Here is a 20,893-nt window from a genome sequence, read left to right as displayed (position 1 = left end):
GAGTTTAGAAGAATGAGGAGGGATCTTATTGAAACCTATCAAATATTGAAAAGCCGAGATAGAGTGGACATGGAGAGATTAGGACCGGAGGGCAGAGCTTAGAATAGATGGATTCCCTTTAGAACAGGGATGAATAGGGATTTCTTTAGTGAGAGGATGGTGAACCTGTGGAACTTATTGCCACAGATAGCTGTGGAGGCCAAGTCATTGGTTATATTTAAAGCGGAGGTTGGTATGTTTTTGATTAGTAAGTGCATCAAAGTTTACCAGAGAAGGCGGGAGAATGGAGTTGAGAGGGATAATAAATAAGCCATAGCGGAATAGCAGAGTAAACTTAACAGTCCAATTGGTTTAATTCTGCTATTACATTTTATGGTCTTATCGTCTTATAGGATTAGGACAGAGTGACTGATGGACTAGGTTAGGTGTGTTGTGCTAATTGGGCAGGGTTTTTAGGGCAATGGGTAGAGAGCTAAGGGATTGCATCCCTGAGGGAGGTAGGGAGGATGAGGCAATGTGTATTGGCAAGGGTATTGGTGCAGGATCATTGATGAGTGGTGGGTGATTATCTAGGAGATGGAGATTGTGGCATTGGGCAATAACATCAGGATAATGGGGCAGTGTGCTATGGGAATTGGGCAACAAAATGCTGGAGGAGACAACCAGAAGTTGGCTGGTTGTGTAGGGGAGGGGGGATTTATTGAGAAGCTGGGAAGTAATAGGTGGTGGAGGTAAAGGACTCAATGTCCTTAAGAAGTACAGGACGCACACTCAATGTTTTAGGAACAGCTTCTTCCCCTCCACCATTAGAGTTCTGGATGGTCCATGAACATTACCTCACTACCTTTGTCCTCTTTTTGCAGTTCTTTTTAAATTTTTTATGTGTACACTCAGTGACCTCTTTATTAGGTACACCTGCTTGTTAATGCAAATATATAATCAGCCAATCATATGGCAACAACTCAATGTTAAAAAGCATGCAGATATGGTAACAACAGTTTCAGTTGTTGTTCGGACCAAATATCAGAATGGGGGAAAATGTGATCATAGTGTCTTTGACCGTGGAATGATTGTTGGTTCCAGATGGGGTGGTTTGAGTATCTCAGAAACTGTTGATCGCCCTGGGACTTTCATGCACAACAGTCTCTAGAGTTGAGAGGGAATGGTGCGATAAACAAAAAACCATCCAGGGAGCTGCAGTTCTCTGGGTGAAAATGGCTTGTTAATAAGAGGTCAGAGCAGAATAGCCAGACTGGTTGAAGCTTTTAGTAAGGCGACAGTTACTTGAATAACGATGCGTTAGCACAGTGGTGTGCCGAAGACCATCTCTCATTGCACATGTTGAACCTTGAAGTGGATGGGCTATACAGCAGCAGAAGAGCATGAACATACAGTCCACTCAGTAGCCACTTTATTAGGTACACGATATGCCTAATAAAGTGGCTACTGAGTGTATTTATTATTGTAATTTATAGTATTTTTATGTATTGCTGCCTGAATAATAAACTAATTCTGATTCTTCAAAAGGCCTGAAGAAGAGGAATCTGACAGAAGAGGACAGTGGAGATTGGGACAAGAAGCTGGGGTAAGTAGTCTCTGAAAAAAGAAAAGAAACGCAGGATTAAGGGGTAATGGGATTGGTGCAAGGTGCAGGAGACAAGGCATTTGCAGCAATGAGGCAAGTGGGTCGATGGGACAGGAAACAAAGGGATTTTACTGGTGGGTCAGGAAGACAAGGAATAAGGGGATTGGGCAATGTATTAAGGCATGAAGGCTGGGGCATGAAGATAGGGAATAGGGATTGGGGCACAGAGATTGGAACAGAGATTGGGACATGAGGTTTGAAAGGATTTTGGGATGGAGATTGCTGTCATGGGATTGGTACATGGTTATCAGAAAGGTGAAGACTGGGCAAATGTGTTTGTGACATGAGAATTAGGACAATGGGGATTCAAGATTGAGACAATGGAGATGGGTAATATTGATAAGAGCAAAGAATTAGTGAGAATGGGGATTGAGGTATTGGGACAGTTGGGGTATGGTATTAGACCATGGCATTACAGAGGTGTTTTTTTCAGGTTTAATATCATTGACGTATGTTGTGAAATCTGTTGTTTTGCTTTGCAAAATTAGTATCTTGCCCTTAGTCTCCCAAGTATTTTTAAGTAGTTCCTGCGATTGCATCTTGATTGCCCATGCATACTCAACAAAACAAGAGTCTGCAGGTAACTAATAGTGTAAATAGGATTTTCAAAATTGGAATCAGAATCAGGTGTATTATTACTGACATACACTATGAAGTTTGTGGTTTTGTGGCAACAATACAGTGAAATATATAAAACATTACGATAAGTTAGAACAAGGAATATAAAAAATAAATTAGTGCAAAAAGAGAGCAGAATAGTGAGGTGGTGTTCGTGGTTTCATGGACCGTTCAGAAATCTAATGGCTGAGGGGAAGAAGCTGTTCCTAAAACGTTTTCAGGCTCCTGTGCTTCCTACCTGATGGTACATTAATTGCTAGAGCTAGAGTTTTGGTAATTTAACATCCTTGGTAATTTAGTGTGACACATACAAAATGCTGGAGGAACTCAACAGGTCAGGCAACATCTATGGAAATGGATAAACTGTTGACATTTTGGGCTGAGACCCTTTATCAGGATTGGAAATGAAGGGATAAAATGCCAGAATAAGAATGTGAGGAAGGGGAAGGAGGGCAAGCTTGATGGTGATAGGTGAAGCCAGGTGGGTGGGGGAGGGGGGGGCGATGAAGTGGGAAGCTGGGAGGTGATAGGTGGAGAAAGGCAAAGGGGTGGAGAGGAATGAATCTGATGGGAGAGGAGAACCATGGGAGAAAGGGAAGGAAGAGGGGCACCAGGGGGAGGTGACAGGCAGATGAGGAGAAGAGGTAAGAGGGCAGAGCTGGGAATTGAAGAAGTAGGAAAGAGGAGGGGAAAGTACCAGAAGCTGAAGAAATCAACGTTGGTGCCATCAGGTTGGAGGCTACCTAGGTGAAACGTGAGGTGTTGCTCTTCCAACAATTAGTGTTTAGTTTCATTCTTGTAAATAGATAATTATTGTTAGTGTGATCTGATTTTTGTTGCTATTTTTACCCTTCAGTACATTACATATAGTATGGCACCATCTGCTCTTTTGAGTTTGACATATCATCAGCTTTCCATTCCCCCAGGTCATGGCATAAGATATTTTTGAGTTGAAAAATCAGAATCAGAATTGGATTTATTATCATTGACATATGTCGTGAATGTTGTTGTTTTGTGGCAGCAGTACATTAAAAATACTATAAATTACAATAAGAAAATGTATAAAAATAAATCAGTGCAAAAAAGAGTAAAAAGTGATAAACATGATGGCACATACTGTGAAATATCTTACGCCAACAAAAGACAGCAAGGTACTTTCACATTTTAATGTTGAATTACCCTCCTTAATCACAGACAATGTTTCTTGATTCAGCTCTCTAGGGCAAGTTGAAATTGTTGTCAGGTGATGGCAAAACCATAGTTATATCATTCAGGGAAATGGCCCTGAGGTAAAAGATTGGCCATGACTTTATTGAATTGTTTGGTCTGTTTCTGCATAGCCCTAGACCCATCAAACCCTACAGCACAGAAACAGGCCCTTTGGCCGACCTAATCCATGTTGAATTCTTAAGCTGCCTACTCCCATCCATCTACATCCCGACCATAACTTTCCACATCCCAGCCATCCAAATTTCTCTTAAATGTTGAAAGTGAACCAACATCCATCACTTCCGCTTGTTCTGCACTCTCACCACCTTCTGAGAGAAGTTCACCCTCATGTTCTCCTTAAATAATTCACCTTTCATCCTTAACCCATGACTGATAGCATCTTTTTCATTTGTTTTTTGTTCAGAAAATTGTGTAGTTCCTAAGAGCCTCTTATCATTTGCCAATTCATTGGAAGAGAAACTGAGCCTAAGCTAACTGAGCTTAAGCCAGTATTGTGAAATGGCGATGATCTGCTCTTAATCCATCACCTCTATCTCCTCCCCACCACCACTACCACCAATGTCAGACCTGTATGTGGGATTGAGTTCAAGAGCCAAGAGATAGTGTTACAGCTATATAGGACCCTGGTCAGACCCCACTTGGAGTACTGTGCTCAGTTCTGGTCACCTCACTAAAGGAAGGATGTAGAAACTATAGAAAGGGTGCAGAGGAGATTTACAAGGATGTTGCCGATATTGGGGAGCAAACCTTATGAGAATAGGTTGAGTGAACTCAGCCTTTTCTTGTTGGAGCGATGGAGGTTGAGATGTGACTTGATAGAGATGATGAAAGGCATTGATCGTGTGGATAGTCGGAGGCTTTTTCCCAGGGCTGAAATGGCTAACACGAGAGGGCACAGTTTTAAGGTGCTTCGAAGTAGGTACAGTGGAGATGTCAGGGTTAATTTTTTTACGCAGAGAGTGTTGAGTGTGTGGAATGGGCTGCCGGCAACGGTAGTAGAGGCGGATACGATAGGGTCTTTTAAGAGACTCCTGGTTAGGTACATGGAGCTTCAAAAAATAGAGGGCTTTGAGTAACCCGAGGTAATTTCTAAAGTAAGTACATGTTTGGCACAGCATTGTGGGCCGAAGGGCCTGTATTGTGTTGTAGGTTTTCTATGTTTCTATGTATGAGTTCATACATAAGTTTGATACACAAATTATTTCTTCAGGCATGATCCAAGAAGAATCCAAGCTTTCTTCTTTTTTAGCCCTTTACCTTTTCCACCTATCACTTCCCAGCTTTTTACATCATTCCCCCCTCCCCTGCCCACCTGACTTCACCTTTCACCTTCTAGCTTGTACTTCATCCCTTCCCCCCACCTTCTTATTCTGGCATCTTCCCCCTTCCTTTACAGTCTTGATGAAGTGTCTTGGCCCAAAATATTGAATGTTTATTCCCTTCCACTAATGTTGCCTGACCTGCTGAGGTTCTTCAGTGTTTTGTGTGTTGCTCTGGATTTCCAGCATCTTCAGAATCTGTTGTGTTTATCATCCAGTTTTGGTCAGTTTCCAGTTTAGCGTAAAGAGCAGCAAAACTACACCTGCTCCATCATGCATCAATGACATGTTTACAGAATTCCTTAAATGGAGGACTCTTGCAGAGGGTCACTTGTGATATCATTATTCTCTGCAGAAATATTCCAGTAAATACTCAGTGAAGTTGTCATAAACCTTTCGCTTATAACAGAACTCTAAATGCCAAGTTCACTCCCCAACAATATTTATACCTGCTATTTAATCAATGGGAGAAAGTCATTAGCATAATATGAGCAGATTGCAATGTTTTAACCTAATCAGAATTATTGGTTTTGCATTTACCATATGTAGCAATTCCACTTAAGTAAATGGGGAATAGGATAAGAGTTGTGAGATTGTAATAAATTCTGGGCCTGATGTTCAGTACTATATTATTCCATCAGTCAGATAATAGGAGAGTGCCTTACTCGCTGTGTAATTTAAACGACAACATCATCTCGATTATAAATGCAGTTAACTAAAAGGTCACAATATTATTGTTTTGCCAGGTTTTCTGGTTCAGTTCTTTCTTTGTTATCTGGCCTGTGTCTGGAAACCTGGAACCATAACACCCCACTTCTCCTTGACAGAGTGAACAGTATGCAGTCAGTTAAATACAGCAGATGTAAGACTTTTGTTGGGATGTGGAACCAGGCAGGCAGATTGAGTTAAAGGTAAAAAGACCTAAGGATTAGCTTTAGTCCTGTTGAAGGGTCTCAGCCCAAAATATCAACTGTTTATTCATTTCCATAGATGCTGCTGACCTGCTAAGTTCCTTGATCATTTTATGTGTGTTGCTCAAGATTAGTTCTATCTGTCACATGTACATCATACAGTGAAATGTGTCATTTTGTGCTGGTCCAAGGATTGTGCTGGGGCCATGCTTCCGGTGTCAACGCAGCATGCTTACAACTTCCTAACTGTAATTGTATGCCTTTGGAAGGTGTGATGAAACCCACACATCTGGAAGAAACCCATGTGGTTTCGGAGAGAACATACAAACTCCTTACAGACAGTGGCACGAATTGAACCCTGATCAGTGACTGCTGGCACTGTGAAATGATTGTGCTATCTGCTACAGTACTGTTCCACCCAATGTATGATACAGAATATTGAGGGGAGATGTTAAAATTTAATGGAACAATATAGGTCATTGGTATTAGTTTATTATTGTGACATGTACCAAGATACAAAGAAGAACTTGTCTTGAATACTGTTTATACAGATTGCAACATTACACGATGCATTGAGCCAGAATAAAGTGAAACAATACAATGCAGAATGTAGTGTAAAAGCTACTGAAAAAGTTCAGGTAAATGATAAAGTGCAAGATCATATTGAGGTAGATTGTGAGACCAAGAGTCCATCTTATCGTACAAGAGGTGTGTTCAATAGTCTGATAATAATGGGATTGAAGCCTTGAGCCTGGTGATATGCGCTTTCAAGCTTTTAAATCTTCTGTCCGATAGGAGCGGAGAGGAGAGGGAATATCTGGGCTGGGTGGGGTCTTTGATTATATTGGCTGCTTTACTGAGGCAGTGAGAAGTATAGACAGAGTTCATGGAGGGCAGGCTGATTTCTATGATGTGCTGAGCTCTGACAATAACTATCTAGTTTCCTGCAGTCACATGTAGAGCAGTTACCATACCAAGCCATTATGCATCCTGGAATTAGAATACACCATTGGGGAGTCTGAAAAAGGAGTGTAACAAAAAAAAGTTAATTTGTGACCCAAGCTCCTGAGCTAGGCTTGAATAAAAATGTGAAAGCTGAGCTTGATAGGTTTTTTTTGTTGGTTAAATATGCTAAGGGTTGTAGAACCAAGGGCAATAGGATGGAAATAAGGGTCAGAGGTATGATCTGGAGCTCACTACCTGCATGAATGGTAAAGACAGAAACAATTATATATAGTAAAGACTGCCAAGAGGACCACTAGGGTCTCCCTCTTCCCTATTTGTGACATTTACCAGAAGCATTGTATATGAAGGGCCTGAAACATTGTACCACCTATCCCACCGTCTCTTTGACCCACTACTGTCAAGAAGGAATAACAGCAGCACCAAGACTAGGACTGTCAGAATGGGCAACAGTTTCTTCCCTCAGCCTGTGAGACCAATGGACACTCTGTCACCCCTGAGATCTTGTTACTAGAACAGTGAGCTGTTTACTGTTTACCTGTGATGTGCATTACATGCATTTTGAATTATATTAATTTAGTGTTTATGATAATATTTTGGCTTATACTGTACACTGTGTGTGATACATGTTTTGTGAATGTACTGTGGTCCAGAGCAACATTGTTTCATTTGGTTGTATATACGTACAGATGACAATAAACTTGAACTTGATCAAAATTATCTGGATGATATAAGGGGTTACAAAGACATGGACTAAATGCTTGGGTTGTATCACACAAGACACTGCTGATACTGGAATCTGGTATAATAAGCAATCTGGTGGAACATCTCAGCAGGTTGAGCAGAATCTGTGTGAGGAGAGGAACATAGAACAGTTCAGGCCCTTTGGCGCATAAAGTTGTGTCAACCTTTTAACCTAAGCTAAATTCAATCTAACCCATCTTTCCTACATAACCCTACATTTTTCTTTCATCTATGTGCCTATCTAAAGGATTCTTAAATATCCCTGCGACTACCCCTGGCAAGGCATTTCATGCACTCTCTATTTTGTGTAAAGAACTTGCCTCTGACATCCCTTCTTATACTTTTTTTACAATCAGTTTAAAATTATGCACCCTTGTATTAGCCATTTCTGCCCGGGGAAAAATGTCTTTGGCTATCCACTTTATCTAGGAACAGTTGACGTTTCTGGTAGAAACCCTGCATTTAGGTTTTCTTTCCTCCTACAGATGCCATTCTACCTGCTGAGTTCCTTTAACAGGTTGTTTGTATCAGGAAATGCAGTGGAGGCTTGATCCAAAAGCAGAGATGATTTAGGAATAAGTGATAACTTTAACAGTAGGCTGCAAAATAACAAGCCACAAGGGGGCCACAAAACAAGAGAGAACAAAAACTAAACACAACTGGCAACAAGGTAAATTTAGACAGGGAGAATGAAGGCTAGGAGCAACTGGTGGAGGTTGGCTGGTTTGATAAGTGACAAAAGACTGTGGATGAGAACTGGGTTAAATAGGCTGCAGGTGATGAGTCTGGAATGAAGGGCAGGTGAATCCTATTAGCTGGGTGGAGACTGGGAGATGCCTGCAGGTGCAGGCTGTGAGGTGTCAGTGGTAGCAGGCCTGGCAGTTTGTACCTGGGTAGGATGTCAGAGTGGGATTTCTTCTCACATTAATATGATCAGTCAAACAGCCTCCTGTTGTGTCATGAATTACTATTTTCTAAAAAATACTACAACTTTAAGACATGGATAATTCACAAACTAATTAATGGCGGAGCAGGGTTAATGGGATGAATTCTGCTCTTCTGTTCCTATGATTATGTGTACCATCAAGATTGGACACCAGTAGAAATCACCTCATGTCTGTAGTTTGACCCTGTGATGATAACAGTAAAAGATTGTTAGAACAACCAGGTTCATAATCAGAAGTAGAGGATGGTGGAGGTGGTTGTGTATTTATCATTGCTGGAAAACTATATTCAACATCACCGTATACATTATTACACAGAGAGGTTTGCAATGCCAGTATCAACAATTGCTTGGATTTATGTAGTGCTTTAATGTGAGAAAACATCCCAAGACATTTAACAAACTCAACAGGAGGCGAACCATCTTCACACAGTAAGTGATTTGATCTAGAATGCATTGCCTCAAGGTGGTGGAGACAGATTCAATGATGTTCAGAAAGGAACTGGATAAGTTGAGAGATAAGGGGGACAGAATATAGGTGAGGAAAAATTGAGGAACGGTACTAACTGCACCCTAGAGAATAAAAGCTGATCAAGGATAAATGGCTTGTTAGTGTCCTTCTACGTTGTAAAGATTCCATGATTCTATATTTATCTCCATACTACTGTACCTCAGAACAACACCTCATTTTACACCAGTATCCTTGACTTCACGACCAATTGATTCAACATAGGTGCCTGACAAGGCTGTGTCCTCAGTGCCCTACTCTAGCCCCCTGTATGCTCACAACTGTGTGGCAAGATTCTGCTCTAACTTCAACTGCAGGTCTGTAGTGGGCCGCATCACAAATAAAGATGATTTGAAGTATAGAAAGGAGATAGGGAGGCTAGTGACATGGTGTCATGACAACAATCTTTCCCACAATGTCAACAAAACAAAAGACCATAAGACATAGGAGCAGAATTAGGCCATCTGACCCATTGAGTCTGCTCCGCCATTCAATCATGGCTGATACCTTTTTCTTTCTCCTCCTCAATCCCGGTTCCTGGCCTTCTCCCCGTAAACTTTGATGCCATGTCCAATCAAGAACCTACCAATCTCTGCCTTAAACACCCAATGGCCTGGCCTCCACAGCTGCATGTGGCAACAAATTCCACAAATTCACCACCCTTTGGCTAAAGGGATTTCTCTGCATCTCTGTTTTGAAAGGGTGCCTCTCTATCCTGAGGCTGTGCGCTCTTGTCCTCGACTCTCCCACCGTGGGAAACATCCTTTCCACATCTACTCTGTCTAGGCCTTTCATCATTCGAAAGGTTTCAATGAGATCCCCCCTCATCCTTCTGAATTCCAGTGAGTACAGACCCAAAACCATCAAACATTCCTCGTATGATAACCCTTTCATTCCTGGAATCATCCATGTGAACCTCCTCTGGACCCTCTCCAATGCCAGCACATCTTTTCTAAGATGAGGGGCCCAAAATTGTTCACACTACTCAAGGTGAGGCCTCACCAGTGCCTTATAAAGCCTCAGCATCTCATCCTTGATCTTGTATTCCAGACCTCTCGAAATGAATGCTAACATTGCATTTGCCTTCCTCACCACCGACTCAACCTGCAAGTTAACCTTCAGGGTGTTCTGCACAAGGACTCCCAAGTCATATTTTTGGATTTTCTCCCCATTTAGAAAATAGTCTGCACATTTATTTCTACTACTGAAGTGCATGACCATGCATTTTCCAGCATTGTATTTCATGTGCCACTTTCTTACCCATTCTCTTAATCTGAAAAAGTTTTTCTGCATCCTACCTGTTTCTTCAACACTACCTGCCCCTCCACCAATCTTCATATCATCTGCAAACTTGGCAACAAAGCCATCTATTCCATCATCTAAATCATTTACATACAGCATAAAAAGAAGTGGTCCCAACACCGACCCCTGCGGACACCACTAGTCACTGGCAGCCAACCAGAAAAGGATCCTTTTATTCCCACTCGCTGCCTCCTACCAATCAGCCAATGCTCTAACCATGTTAGTAACTTTCCTGTAATACCATGGGCTCTTAACTTGGTAAGCAGCGTCATGTGTGGCACCCTGTCAAAGGCCTTCTGAAAGTCCAAATATACAACATTCACTGCATCCCCTTTATCTATCCTACTTGTAATCTCCTCAAAGAATTCTGAAAGGTTTGTCAGGCAGGATTTTCCCTGAAGGAAACCATGCTGACTTTGTATATCTTGTCTTGTGTCACCAAGTACTCCATCACCTCATCCTTAATGATTGACTCTAACATCTTCCCAACCACTGAGGCAGGCTAACTGGTCTATAATTTCCTTTTTGCTGCCTTCTTCCTTTCTTAAAGAGTGGAGTGACATCTGCAATTTCCAGTCCTCTGGCATCATGCCAGAATCCAATGATGTCTGAAAGATCATTTCTAATGCCACCACAATCTATAACATTACTGCTTTCAGAACCCTTGGATGCAGTTCATCTGGTCCGACTGACTTACGTACTTTTAGGTCTTTCAGCTTTTTGAGCTTCTTCTCTCTTGTGATAGTAACTGCACGCACTCACTTCCTTCACACACTACAACATCAGGCATACTGCTAGTGACCTCCACAGTGAAGACTAATCAAATACTCATTTAGTTCATCAGCCATCTCCTTGTTCCCCGTTATTACTTCTCCCACTTCATTTTCTAGTGGTCCTATATCCACTCTCATTTCTCTTTTATTTTTAACATACTTGAAAAAAACTTTTACTATCCACTTTGATATTATTTGCTAGCTTGCTTTCATATTTCATCTTTTCCTTTCTAATGATTTTTTTAGTTGCTCTCTGTAGGTTTTTATAAAGTGCCCAATCCTCTTTCTTCTCACTAATTTTTGCTTTGTTGTATGCCCTTTCTTTTGCCTCTACAATGGCTTTGACTTCCCTTGTCAGCCATGGTTGTACTATTTTACCATTTGAGTATTTTTTCCATTTTTGGAATACATGTGTCCTGCACCTTCCTCATTTTCCCCAGAAACGCCTGCCATTCCTGCTCTGCTGACATCCCTGCCAGTAGCTCCTTCCAATTTACTTTGGCCAACTCCTCTCTCCTCACTGTAATTTACCTTATTCCACTGAAATACTGCTACATCAGACTTTACTTTCTCCCTATCAAATTACAAGTTGAACTCAGTCATATTATGATCACTGGTTCCTAAGGGTTCTTTTACGTTAAACTCCCTAATCACCTCCGGTTCATTACATAACACCCAATCCAGTATAGCTGATCCCCTAGTAGACTCAACGACAAACTGCTTCAAGAAGCTATCTCTTAGACATTCAGCAAACTCACTCTCTTGAGATTCATTACCAACATGACTTTTCCAATTGACCTGCATGTTAAAATCTCCCATGACTACCATAACATTGCCCTTTTGACTTGCCTTTTCTATTTCCTGTTGTAACCTGTGATTCACCTCCCAGCCACTGTTGGGAGGCCTGTATATAGCTGCCATCAACGTCCTTTTACCCTTGCAGTTTCTTAACTCAACCCACAAGGATTCAACATCTTCCAATCCTATGTCACATCTTTCTACAGATTTGATGCTGTTCTTTACCAGTAGAGCCACACCACCCTCTCTGCCTACCTTCCTATCCCTCTGATATAATGTGTAACCTTGGACATTCAGCTCCCAACTACAACCATAACGTCAGCCACAATACAGTGATGGCCACCACATCATACCTGGTAATCTGTAATACTGCAACAAGATCATCCACTTTATTTCTTATCTTACGTGCATTTAGATATAACATCTTGATTCCTGTATTTGCTATCCTTTCTGATTCTGCATCCCTAATGATTTGATACACAGCCTGTTGGCTGCAACTAAGTCCCATCACCTGCCTGCCTTTCCAGACAGTCTGACTGCATGCTATCTTTACTTTTTTACCAAAAGAGCTGGTAATTGACTTCAGGAAAGGGGACAGTGCATATGTTCCTGTCTACATCAACAGTGCTGAGGTCAAGAAGGTTTTCAGGGAAGCACAAGCCGTCTGTTGTTGTGATTGGTGGCGAAAGCATCAATGATTTCCTGGATGTCAAGTGCTTTGGTCCTCCGGCTGTTTATGGCCAACAGGGCCAAGTTGCTGTTCCGAGCGTCGCTGCTGCTATTCCTTAGGTAGTTTTTGAGGCATCTGAGGCAAGAGAAACTCCATTTGCATGAGGCAGATGTCACAGGTAGAGTCAGTGATATGCGGCTTAGTTTGTATAAATCTATAAATGCATCACGGTAGGGTCTCATTAGAGCTAGAAATTCTACTGTGTCATTCCCTGTATGTCCTTGCTTTTGTTTTGTTTCCAGCAGATGCCGATCCTGATGTAGCTCTGCAGTCAGGTTCACTTCAGTCACTCCATAGTATTGGGCCATTGGGCAAAGACAGTTCTTGTCTAGGAAGGCAAACAACAAGAATTCTGCAGATGCTGGAAATTCAAGCAACACACATCAAAGTTGCTGGTGAACGCAGCAGGCCAGGCAGCATCTCTAGGAAGAACTTGTGTTTGGGACTCAATGCTGAGACCTCAGTCAGAACACCCCCAGTCTCAATTGAGAACCATCTTTTCATTTCAGTCAGTAGTCTGTCTATAACCGGATAGAAACAGTGCTTGTGAAGGTCATCAGAGGATGTGACAGGTGTGCGTTCAGTTTGGGCCTCAACAACAAAATCATGTAGATGGTGGGGTGGCTGGGGCTGTCTCCTTTCATGTGGTCTGCTCTGTATACTGGCCTTGACACACAGGTCCCTAGCTCTTGTCTGAATTTCACTCCATGATTCCTCTCCCCGTTTTGCTGAGAGTGCATCGATAATAGACTGAGCCAAGTCCACAGTGGATGAAATTTCCGAACTGGGGGATTGCAGCTGGTCTGACATGAACTTGGTGACTCGGAATAAATCCTCAAACAGAGTGAGAAGTGAAGCAAACTGCTCGTCAATCAGTCCATTTACAGCTCTGGCCTCCTGTTTTCCTCTGTGCATTTGGTTGACCCATAATATCCTGTAGTGTAGCTAGAATGGCAGGGAGTGATTTCCTTATAGCCCACAAAGCTGTATACTGCCATGCCCAGTGTGTATCTGACAATTTCTTCAACTCCACGGGCTGTGCAGTTGATTCCAGTTCTCTCTGTTTCTTCATGAAAAGATCATGGGCAACAGAGTTTGAAAAGAAGTTGTAAAGCAGCTGCACAGTTTCAAAAAACTCACCAGCTTGTGGTACATTGCTCACAACATCCACTAAAACAAGGTTAAGTCTGTGAGCACGGCAGTGTATATATAATGCCTGCGGGACCTCTTTCCTGAACCTCTCTTGTAACCCGTTATTGTACCCGGACATCACTGCCGCCCCGTCATAACACTGACCTATACACACGTTCTTATCAATAACATACTGGGCAAGTGTCTGTTCAATGATTTTAAGAAGCAACTCTGCATCCAACCCTGCTGCTGGAGTGAAATGCAAGAATTCTTCAAGCACTGTTTTGTTATTCGAATACCGCACCACCACTGATATTTGCTCCTTTTTACTCAAGTCTTTATTTTCATCCACCATGATGGCAAAATGTCCAGTCTCCTTGATTTCTGCACTTATTTGATGTCTGACCATATCTGCCATAATACCCATAATTTCATTTTGGATATCGTGATGGGTGTTTTTTACATTTCCAGGATTGTCCTCTGTTTTTTTTAGCTACAGTCTTATCAAACTGTCCAATTACACTGAGCAACTCAATGAAGTTTCCCCTATTGCCAGATCCATCATCCTCCCGGTGTCCTCGCTGGGCAATGCCTTGACATGCAGTATCGCGTAGAAACTCAACTACTGCTCTCATATACTCACGATTTTCTTGGACAATCTTTGCATGTCCTTTATCAAGCATATTTCCCAATCTTGAACCGTCTTGTTTTCTCAATCTGAATTTGGCCCATGCCTCCGTAGCAAACTTATGAGCTGCACTTACATGGTGGGTTTTGAAAGCTGTTGTAGCTTTCCGCCAATTGCGGTAACCAGTGACAGTGAAGGTAGACTCAGAACGGAACCCATGTCTTCCACACAGGAAATGCCTGCATGCAAAGCAGAACGTAGTATATTTCATGATCGAATACTCCAGCCAGTCAAACCAGCCACGAATAAAACTCGTTTGCTGATTGCCAAACTGTTGCGAGCAGCGAAGGGTACTTTCTCAATGCTGGCTGACGGGGTCCTTCCTCATGCTGCTGGCTAAATCACTAACAGTATGCCCACTAGCACTAAGAGCAGCTTCAGCCACGTTCTCTTCTGGTTCCCGCTCCATTTCTTGTTCCTCTACTTCACTCTCACACTCCTTCGGTGAACTGCTGTCATCCTCATCCCCACTTACTTCTTTCTGCATGTCATTTTTAATTAAGACAGGCTCAGGCTGAGACACCACTGATTCCTCTGGATGAGGTGGTTTTCTCACTAAAAATCGATTCATTTTTCACACCGGCCAAAATAATGCACGTGCCAGGTCCATGCTAGCTTGTAAAAGCACAATGTGGTGTGTGTGTGTCTGTGGGTGTGTGTGTGTGTGTGTGTGTGTGTGGCATCCATTAGTCTTGCGAGACCATGGATCTGCGCCTGGATGTATACTACCAATTTCTCGTGTGAGTGAAAGTAAGTGACATCATCACCTTATAGATCAGCTTACCTGATCTGAGGACAGCAATGGCAAGACATTGACAACGAGCAAATAAGCAGAAGTGTAGAGTGGATCTGACCTTAGACCAGCACAGAGTTTATAACTTTATTGCTGTGTGGGTGCTATGGTAATTGGGGGCGCTGCTTCACTAGATCAACTAGAGAAACAAGCTGTATTCAAAACTATACAGAGAAGACAAAGCAGCTGCAATTTGTATATCAAATTTCAGTTAATTTCTTGGTGGTGCTATGGTGGCGCTATTGTAATTTCTGCCGGTGCTATAGCACCAGCTAGCACCACCTCAGCACCGCCCCTGATCACAATTCTGTCTACACCTCATACTGCTTCTGTAAAGTAGCCAGCATAATCAAAAGATCTTGCCTATCCTGGACTTCTCCACCCTCTTCCATTGGGCAGAAGATACAAAAGCCTGAAAGCATGTACTATTGATTTCTTAGTATGATAAGATGGACTCTTAAGCTTGATACACGATTAACCCCTATTGTCTATCCGCCCTGCATTTTCTCTGTAACTGTAACACTTTAACATTAGCTTTATTTGCATCAAAATATTGAAACATTAAGTGTGTATGGGATATAATGAAGGTGTTATTTGCATCAAAACTAACTTGCAAAAATTGTGTTGGGCAGCCCAAAGTAACCACGCTTCTGGCACCAACACAGCATGCCCACAACTCACTAAACTGAGCCATATGTCTTTGGAATGTGGGATGAATCCAGAATATCTAAGGAAGCCCATACTGTCATGGAGAGAATGTGCAAATTCCTTGCAGGCAGCGTTGGGAGTTGAAACTGATCATTGATCACTGGCACTAGAAAGTGATACGCTGACCACTACTCTGCCTTGTTGCTCCTGCGTTCTGCATTCTGTTATTGTTTTACATTGTACAACATCAATACACCATTGTAATAAATTGATCTGTATGGATGGCATACAAGACAAGTTTTTCACTGTACCTCAGTATATGTGGCAACATTAAACCAATTCACCTACTTAACAATTTACCATCTTAAAGAAGGAATGAGAGTAGAGAGGTTAAGGAGAGAGTTGCTGAGATTGGAGCTGAAAGGGATAGCTGTTCATGGTAGTACAATGTGGAAAAGAGTAGAACTGGAGGAGGGAGAGTTTTCAGAGTTGTAGAACCAGATTGGGTCACAAAGATTGGCGGTAATATGGCAAATGGTTTATCATTGTCACATGTACTGAGGTGCAGTGAAAAATTTTATTTTACATGCCATCAGTTCATCACATCAGTACACTGAGGTACTACAAGTAAAAAGCAAAACAATGTTACAGAGAAAGTACACTGTAGGTAGTCAATAAGGCGCAAGGCCATGAGGACGTAATCAGTCCATTTTATTGTACAAGTGGTCCATTCAAAAGTCTTATAACAGCAGGATAGAAACTGTCCTTGAACCTAGTTGTACGTGCTTTCAGACTTCTGATAGTAGGGAAGAGAAGAAAAAATGACCAAGTTCAGAGGGATGTGTGTGAGGGATTATCAATCATCTGGTCACCCTGGTCTGATTTGGTATTTTGTGTTGGTGGTAATGATTAGAATGTGGATATTGGCGCTGGTTTGCAGAGATTTGCAAGCTTCTTATCTGTCTAGCAGATTGTCTTTTAAGATCTATGCAGAAAATGCCTGCCTCTGCTTAATTGAAAGATGAGAATTTGCTGCTGAGTAGGTATAATACTTGGAACCTCCTACTCTTGATGCTCTGCCTTATAGCTCAGAGTTTTCCGCTGTTCTCAGGTACCATCTGTTGTATTTAGTTTTCAAGACTGCAATGTGTAAAAACTCCACATCTGCATGTCATTTGCTGTGAGATATCCCTGGATTGATGCAGGCAATGAAAATTCTTCTTGAGGAAACCTATGGAATTTTCCACCACAATCCTGGTTCTTTAGTGGCAATTCTTCTTGTGATTCAAAAAACTTGCATATAAAGGGAGTGAAAAGCTTTCCTGTACACTAAAAAAGTTTGGAGAGCCCTTGTGGGACATGTGTAAGCAACAGCTGTGTGTGTGTGTATATATATATATATATATATTAAGCCAGCATTACCTGCAAGTCTTAGTGCCCGCTGAAGTGTAATTTTGTCCTCCCTGAAGTCCAAGTTGATGGAATAATTTCTTTGTAAATATAATGTCTGAGTGACCTGTTTTGTGAGCAGCGCATTGGAAAACATGGCCCTATTTAGCTGCAGACATTTGGAGTGATCCTGTAGTGAGGAATCTCAGAGTCACCTTGACTTTCAACGCTACAGAGAAAGCAATCTAGACGAAGAAGCACTGCTTTAGGTCTTCCTGCAGAATGTCACATTCCTCTGTAACAGCAAAGTGTAACCCGATGAATACGTTGTTCATTATAGTGTCCACTCAAGATGTGGTGTTTCTAAAGACTCTCTATAAGCGAGCTCTTCTCTGATAGGTATATGTCTGTTTCAGAAATAGTCACTAATATGATTTACTGTTGCTAACATTGAAAACTGATGTCTCAATGCTCATTTTTTCAGTGTTAAATTATTAATTTCTAAGTACCTGTTTCTTAAATTAAATGGACCATTAGCTTTCTTTAACGTTAGATTTTTGTTCAGAAAATACTCAAGAACAAACTTGAGGGCATTAAGAATGAAGTTTTAATGCTGTTAGAGAAATGGACAACATTTGTCACTGAACAATAATCATCCAAATAGACTATGCCGTGTTCACTTCGTGGGGCTTTGTACTGTATATAAATTCGGTGCCACATTTCTCAACAAAGCACTATGCTTTGAAGAATTGAAGGTTGTTTCTTGTTTTTTTTTTGAATATTTGCAACATGAAAATAATTTTAAAAATCTAGACTTGTCTCTTAGGTACGGAGATAAGTATTCTGAGAAATCTGAATTCAATTAGTGTACATGATCGCAATAGGCCCCAAATCTTAGTGTAAATTAAGTGTGTTTGAAGTTGTCATAACTGTAATATTGCATTTTGGTAAATGGAAATCTGAAGAGGTGAAAGGCAGACATTTGAATTGACATTGCCTACTTAACTCCTTTACAAGATTAACTCCCCTCTCAAAGTTTCCTTTTATTAAACAGGGAGAAAATTCAAAAATCAGAAGTGCAAGAGGACTTGAGAGTCCTCATGCAGAATTCTCTGAAGGTTAACTTGCAGGCTGAATGGGTGGTTAAGAAGGCAAATGCAATGTTAGTACTGTATTCGTTTTGAGATTAGAATGTAAAAGCTAGGGTGTAAGACAATAGTCATACTTCACTTGGAGTACTTTGAGCAGTTTTTGGCCCCTTATCTAAGAAACCTCCAAGAGGACCACAACCTTGTTGTAGGGTTTGGAGGCTTGCATGCCTCAATGACCTGGAGAGCTATGTTGACTGGAGTCAGGGCCTTGTGCAAAACAGGTCAAAGGGTAGAAGTCAGACTAAGAGTGGTTCACCAGTCCTCCAGGTTCAGGGGTTCAGCTCAGGGCTAACAACCCTGAATGGTCAACAAAAATTGTAATGGAAACAGCAATGAAGAACCCTTTTATACCTGGGTGTGATGGTATGGATAATGAGGACCTTCATTGCTGCCCTAAATGCCAGTGGCATAATGGGTAGTAAGTAATTAAGTATCTAAGAAAATTTGTGCTGGCATTGGAGAGGGGTTCACGCGAATATTCCAAGAATGAAAGGTTAACATATGAGGAGTGTTTGTTGGCTTTGGGCCTGTACTCACTGGAATTTAGAAGAATTGGGGGGGGGGGGGGAATCTCACTGAAACCTATCGAATATTGAAAGGCCTAGAGAGAGTGGATGTGGAGTGGATAGGAGATGTCTCTCCTATAGTGGGAGAGACTAGGATCAGAGAGCAGAGCTTCAGAATAGAAGGATATCCCTTTAGAACAGAGATGAGAAGGAATTTCTGTAGCCAGTGAATGTGTGGAATTAATTGCCACAGATGGCTGTCGAGGCTAAGTCATTAGGTATATTTAGAAAGATAGTTGATAGGTTATTGATTAGTCAGGGCATCAATGGTTACAGGGTGAAGGCAGGAAAATGGGGTTGAGAAGGATAATGAATCATCCATCATGAAATGGCAGAGCAGACTCAATCGGCCAACTAGCCTAATTCTGGTCCTAAATTTTATGGTCTTTTTGTCTTATGGAAATCGGAAGAGGTAGAACTGATATTTAAATTAAACTAGATATGAAATAGTGGAGCAGTATGAACAATTAAGACCACAAGACATAGGAATAGAATGAGGCCATTTGACCCATCTAGTCTGTTTCGCATGGCTGATTTATTTTCCCTCTCAAACCTATTTTTTTTGGCTTTCTCCTGGTAACCTTTAACACCCTTACTGATTAAGAATCTATTAACCTCCACTTTAAATATACACAATGACTTGGCCTCCACAGCTGTCTGTGGTAATGAATTCCACAGTGTCATCATCCTCTGGCTAAAGAAATTTCTCCTCATCTCTGTTCTATAGAGATGCCCTTCAATTCTGAGGCTGTGCCCTCTGGTCCTTGACTCCCCGAATATAGAAAACATCGTCACCACTATCACTCCATTTCGGTCTTTCAATATCACTCCATATTTTTCCAAAAGACCCTCTGCAACCTTCTACAATTCTGATAAATTTAATTGCTCCTCTACTCTAATCAACTCTGCCTTTTGCATCCCTTTTCATAAACAGCAAAGAAATTGCTCATCTTGGGAGATGATGAAGTGATGTGGAGATTGCAATGGATTAATATAGTACTTCTCCTGACTTGGACTCTCATTAATTTATTGCTTCACTGTAAACATATTAACCCTTTGATAGCCTTCTTTTTTATTCTGACAGTTTTTAACCATGTTGGCCTCCACGTATTCCCTGAAGTCTATCCCTTTTCAAGAGCTGGCCAGAACATCATATAGTAAAGTAAGTGATTTACTTAATATTAGCCTGTATAATTTTTATGAGAGGAAGTAAAAAAAAACTTAGTTGATACTTGGACCGAGAGTCTGCAGTCATCATGTAGAATCGGTCATGCTGGCACACCTTTGCTCAAAGGAAGCTGAAGGACGACTGACGATAATGTTTAAAATGATAAAGAGCTTCACACTGTAGATGTCAGGATGTTTTCAGTGCGCAATAGTCAATAACTGGAGCTATGAATATAAAATGGTTAATTACACTTTATGATAAATTTAGGAGAAACTTATTGACTATCATGAGTATGTGGAATTCAGGTGGCTAAGCCAAATATTTAAATGGAAACTGGATAAGTAAGTCCATAGGACATAGGAGCAGAATTAGGCTGTGTTTTAACTTCGAACGGATTTAATTTCTATCTCCATGTGAAACGTAGGAAAAACAAGTCTTTGGAACAAAAGAGCTCAGTGATTTAAAAATGTGGCTGTTCTGACTGAGGTGTGGTTGGCAGAAGCTCAGTGAATGATTAGTTGCACTTTAGTTTGTGTCCGTGTCAGCAGGAGCCGATGAGGCCCAAGTAGCTATGACAAGAAACCCATTTGTCTTCTGATGTGCAAGGCTCATGGATTAGGAAAGGGTTTAGGAAGGGGGGGTTACCAAGGAGAGGGATAAAACTTGAGGATCAGCATTCATGGGAGAACATGGTGTATAAGGATTTCGGGGAGAGTAATGGGTTAAAATCTAACTTGTGAGTGAAGTATTTTAAATGGAAGAGATTACTTTAGGGAACTGGCCGTGACTACTGCAGCTCCCCACAATGCAGCATGTGAGAGAAAATGCCTCAGATAAAGGCTGTGACAGCACTGCACTCTGAGACATCTGTTCAC

General features: G+C 41.4%; 1 protein-coding gene across 6 annotated transcripts in view; it reads left to right on the top strand.

Moving 5' to 3' along the window:
- The window catches only part of cfap65 (cilia and flagella associated protein 65), a 218,755-nt gene that overhangs the window by 1,584 nt on the left and 196,278 nt on the right, over positions 1 to 20,893 (top strand). For all 6 annotated transcript variants that reach the window (XM_072260976.1, XM_072260975.1, XM_072260974.1 and 3 more), the window contains exons 2-3: positions 1,528 to 1,585; positions 19,935 to 20,012. In XM_072260976.1, coding sequence (XP_072117077.1) covers positions 19,944 to 20,012 — 69 coding nt within the window. In that variant the 5' untranslated portion in view covers positions 1,528 to 1,585; positions 19,935 to 19,943. The remainder of the gene's footprint in view (positions 1 to 1,527; positions 1,586 to 19,934; positions 20,013 to 20,893) is intronic.

Source organism: Mobula birostris, chromosome 6 (assembly GCF_030028105.1).
Source record: "Mobula birostris isolate sMobBir1 chromosome 6, sMobBir1.hap1, whole genome shotgun sequence".
NCBI classification, from domain to species: Eukaryota; Metazoa; Chordata; class Chondrichthyes; order Myliobatiformes; family Myliobatidae; genus Mobula; species Mobula birostris.
The sequence above is the reverse complement of the archived record's forward strand: the minus strand, read 5'-3'. Positions and strand labels throughout refer to the sequence as shown.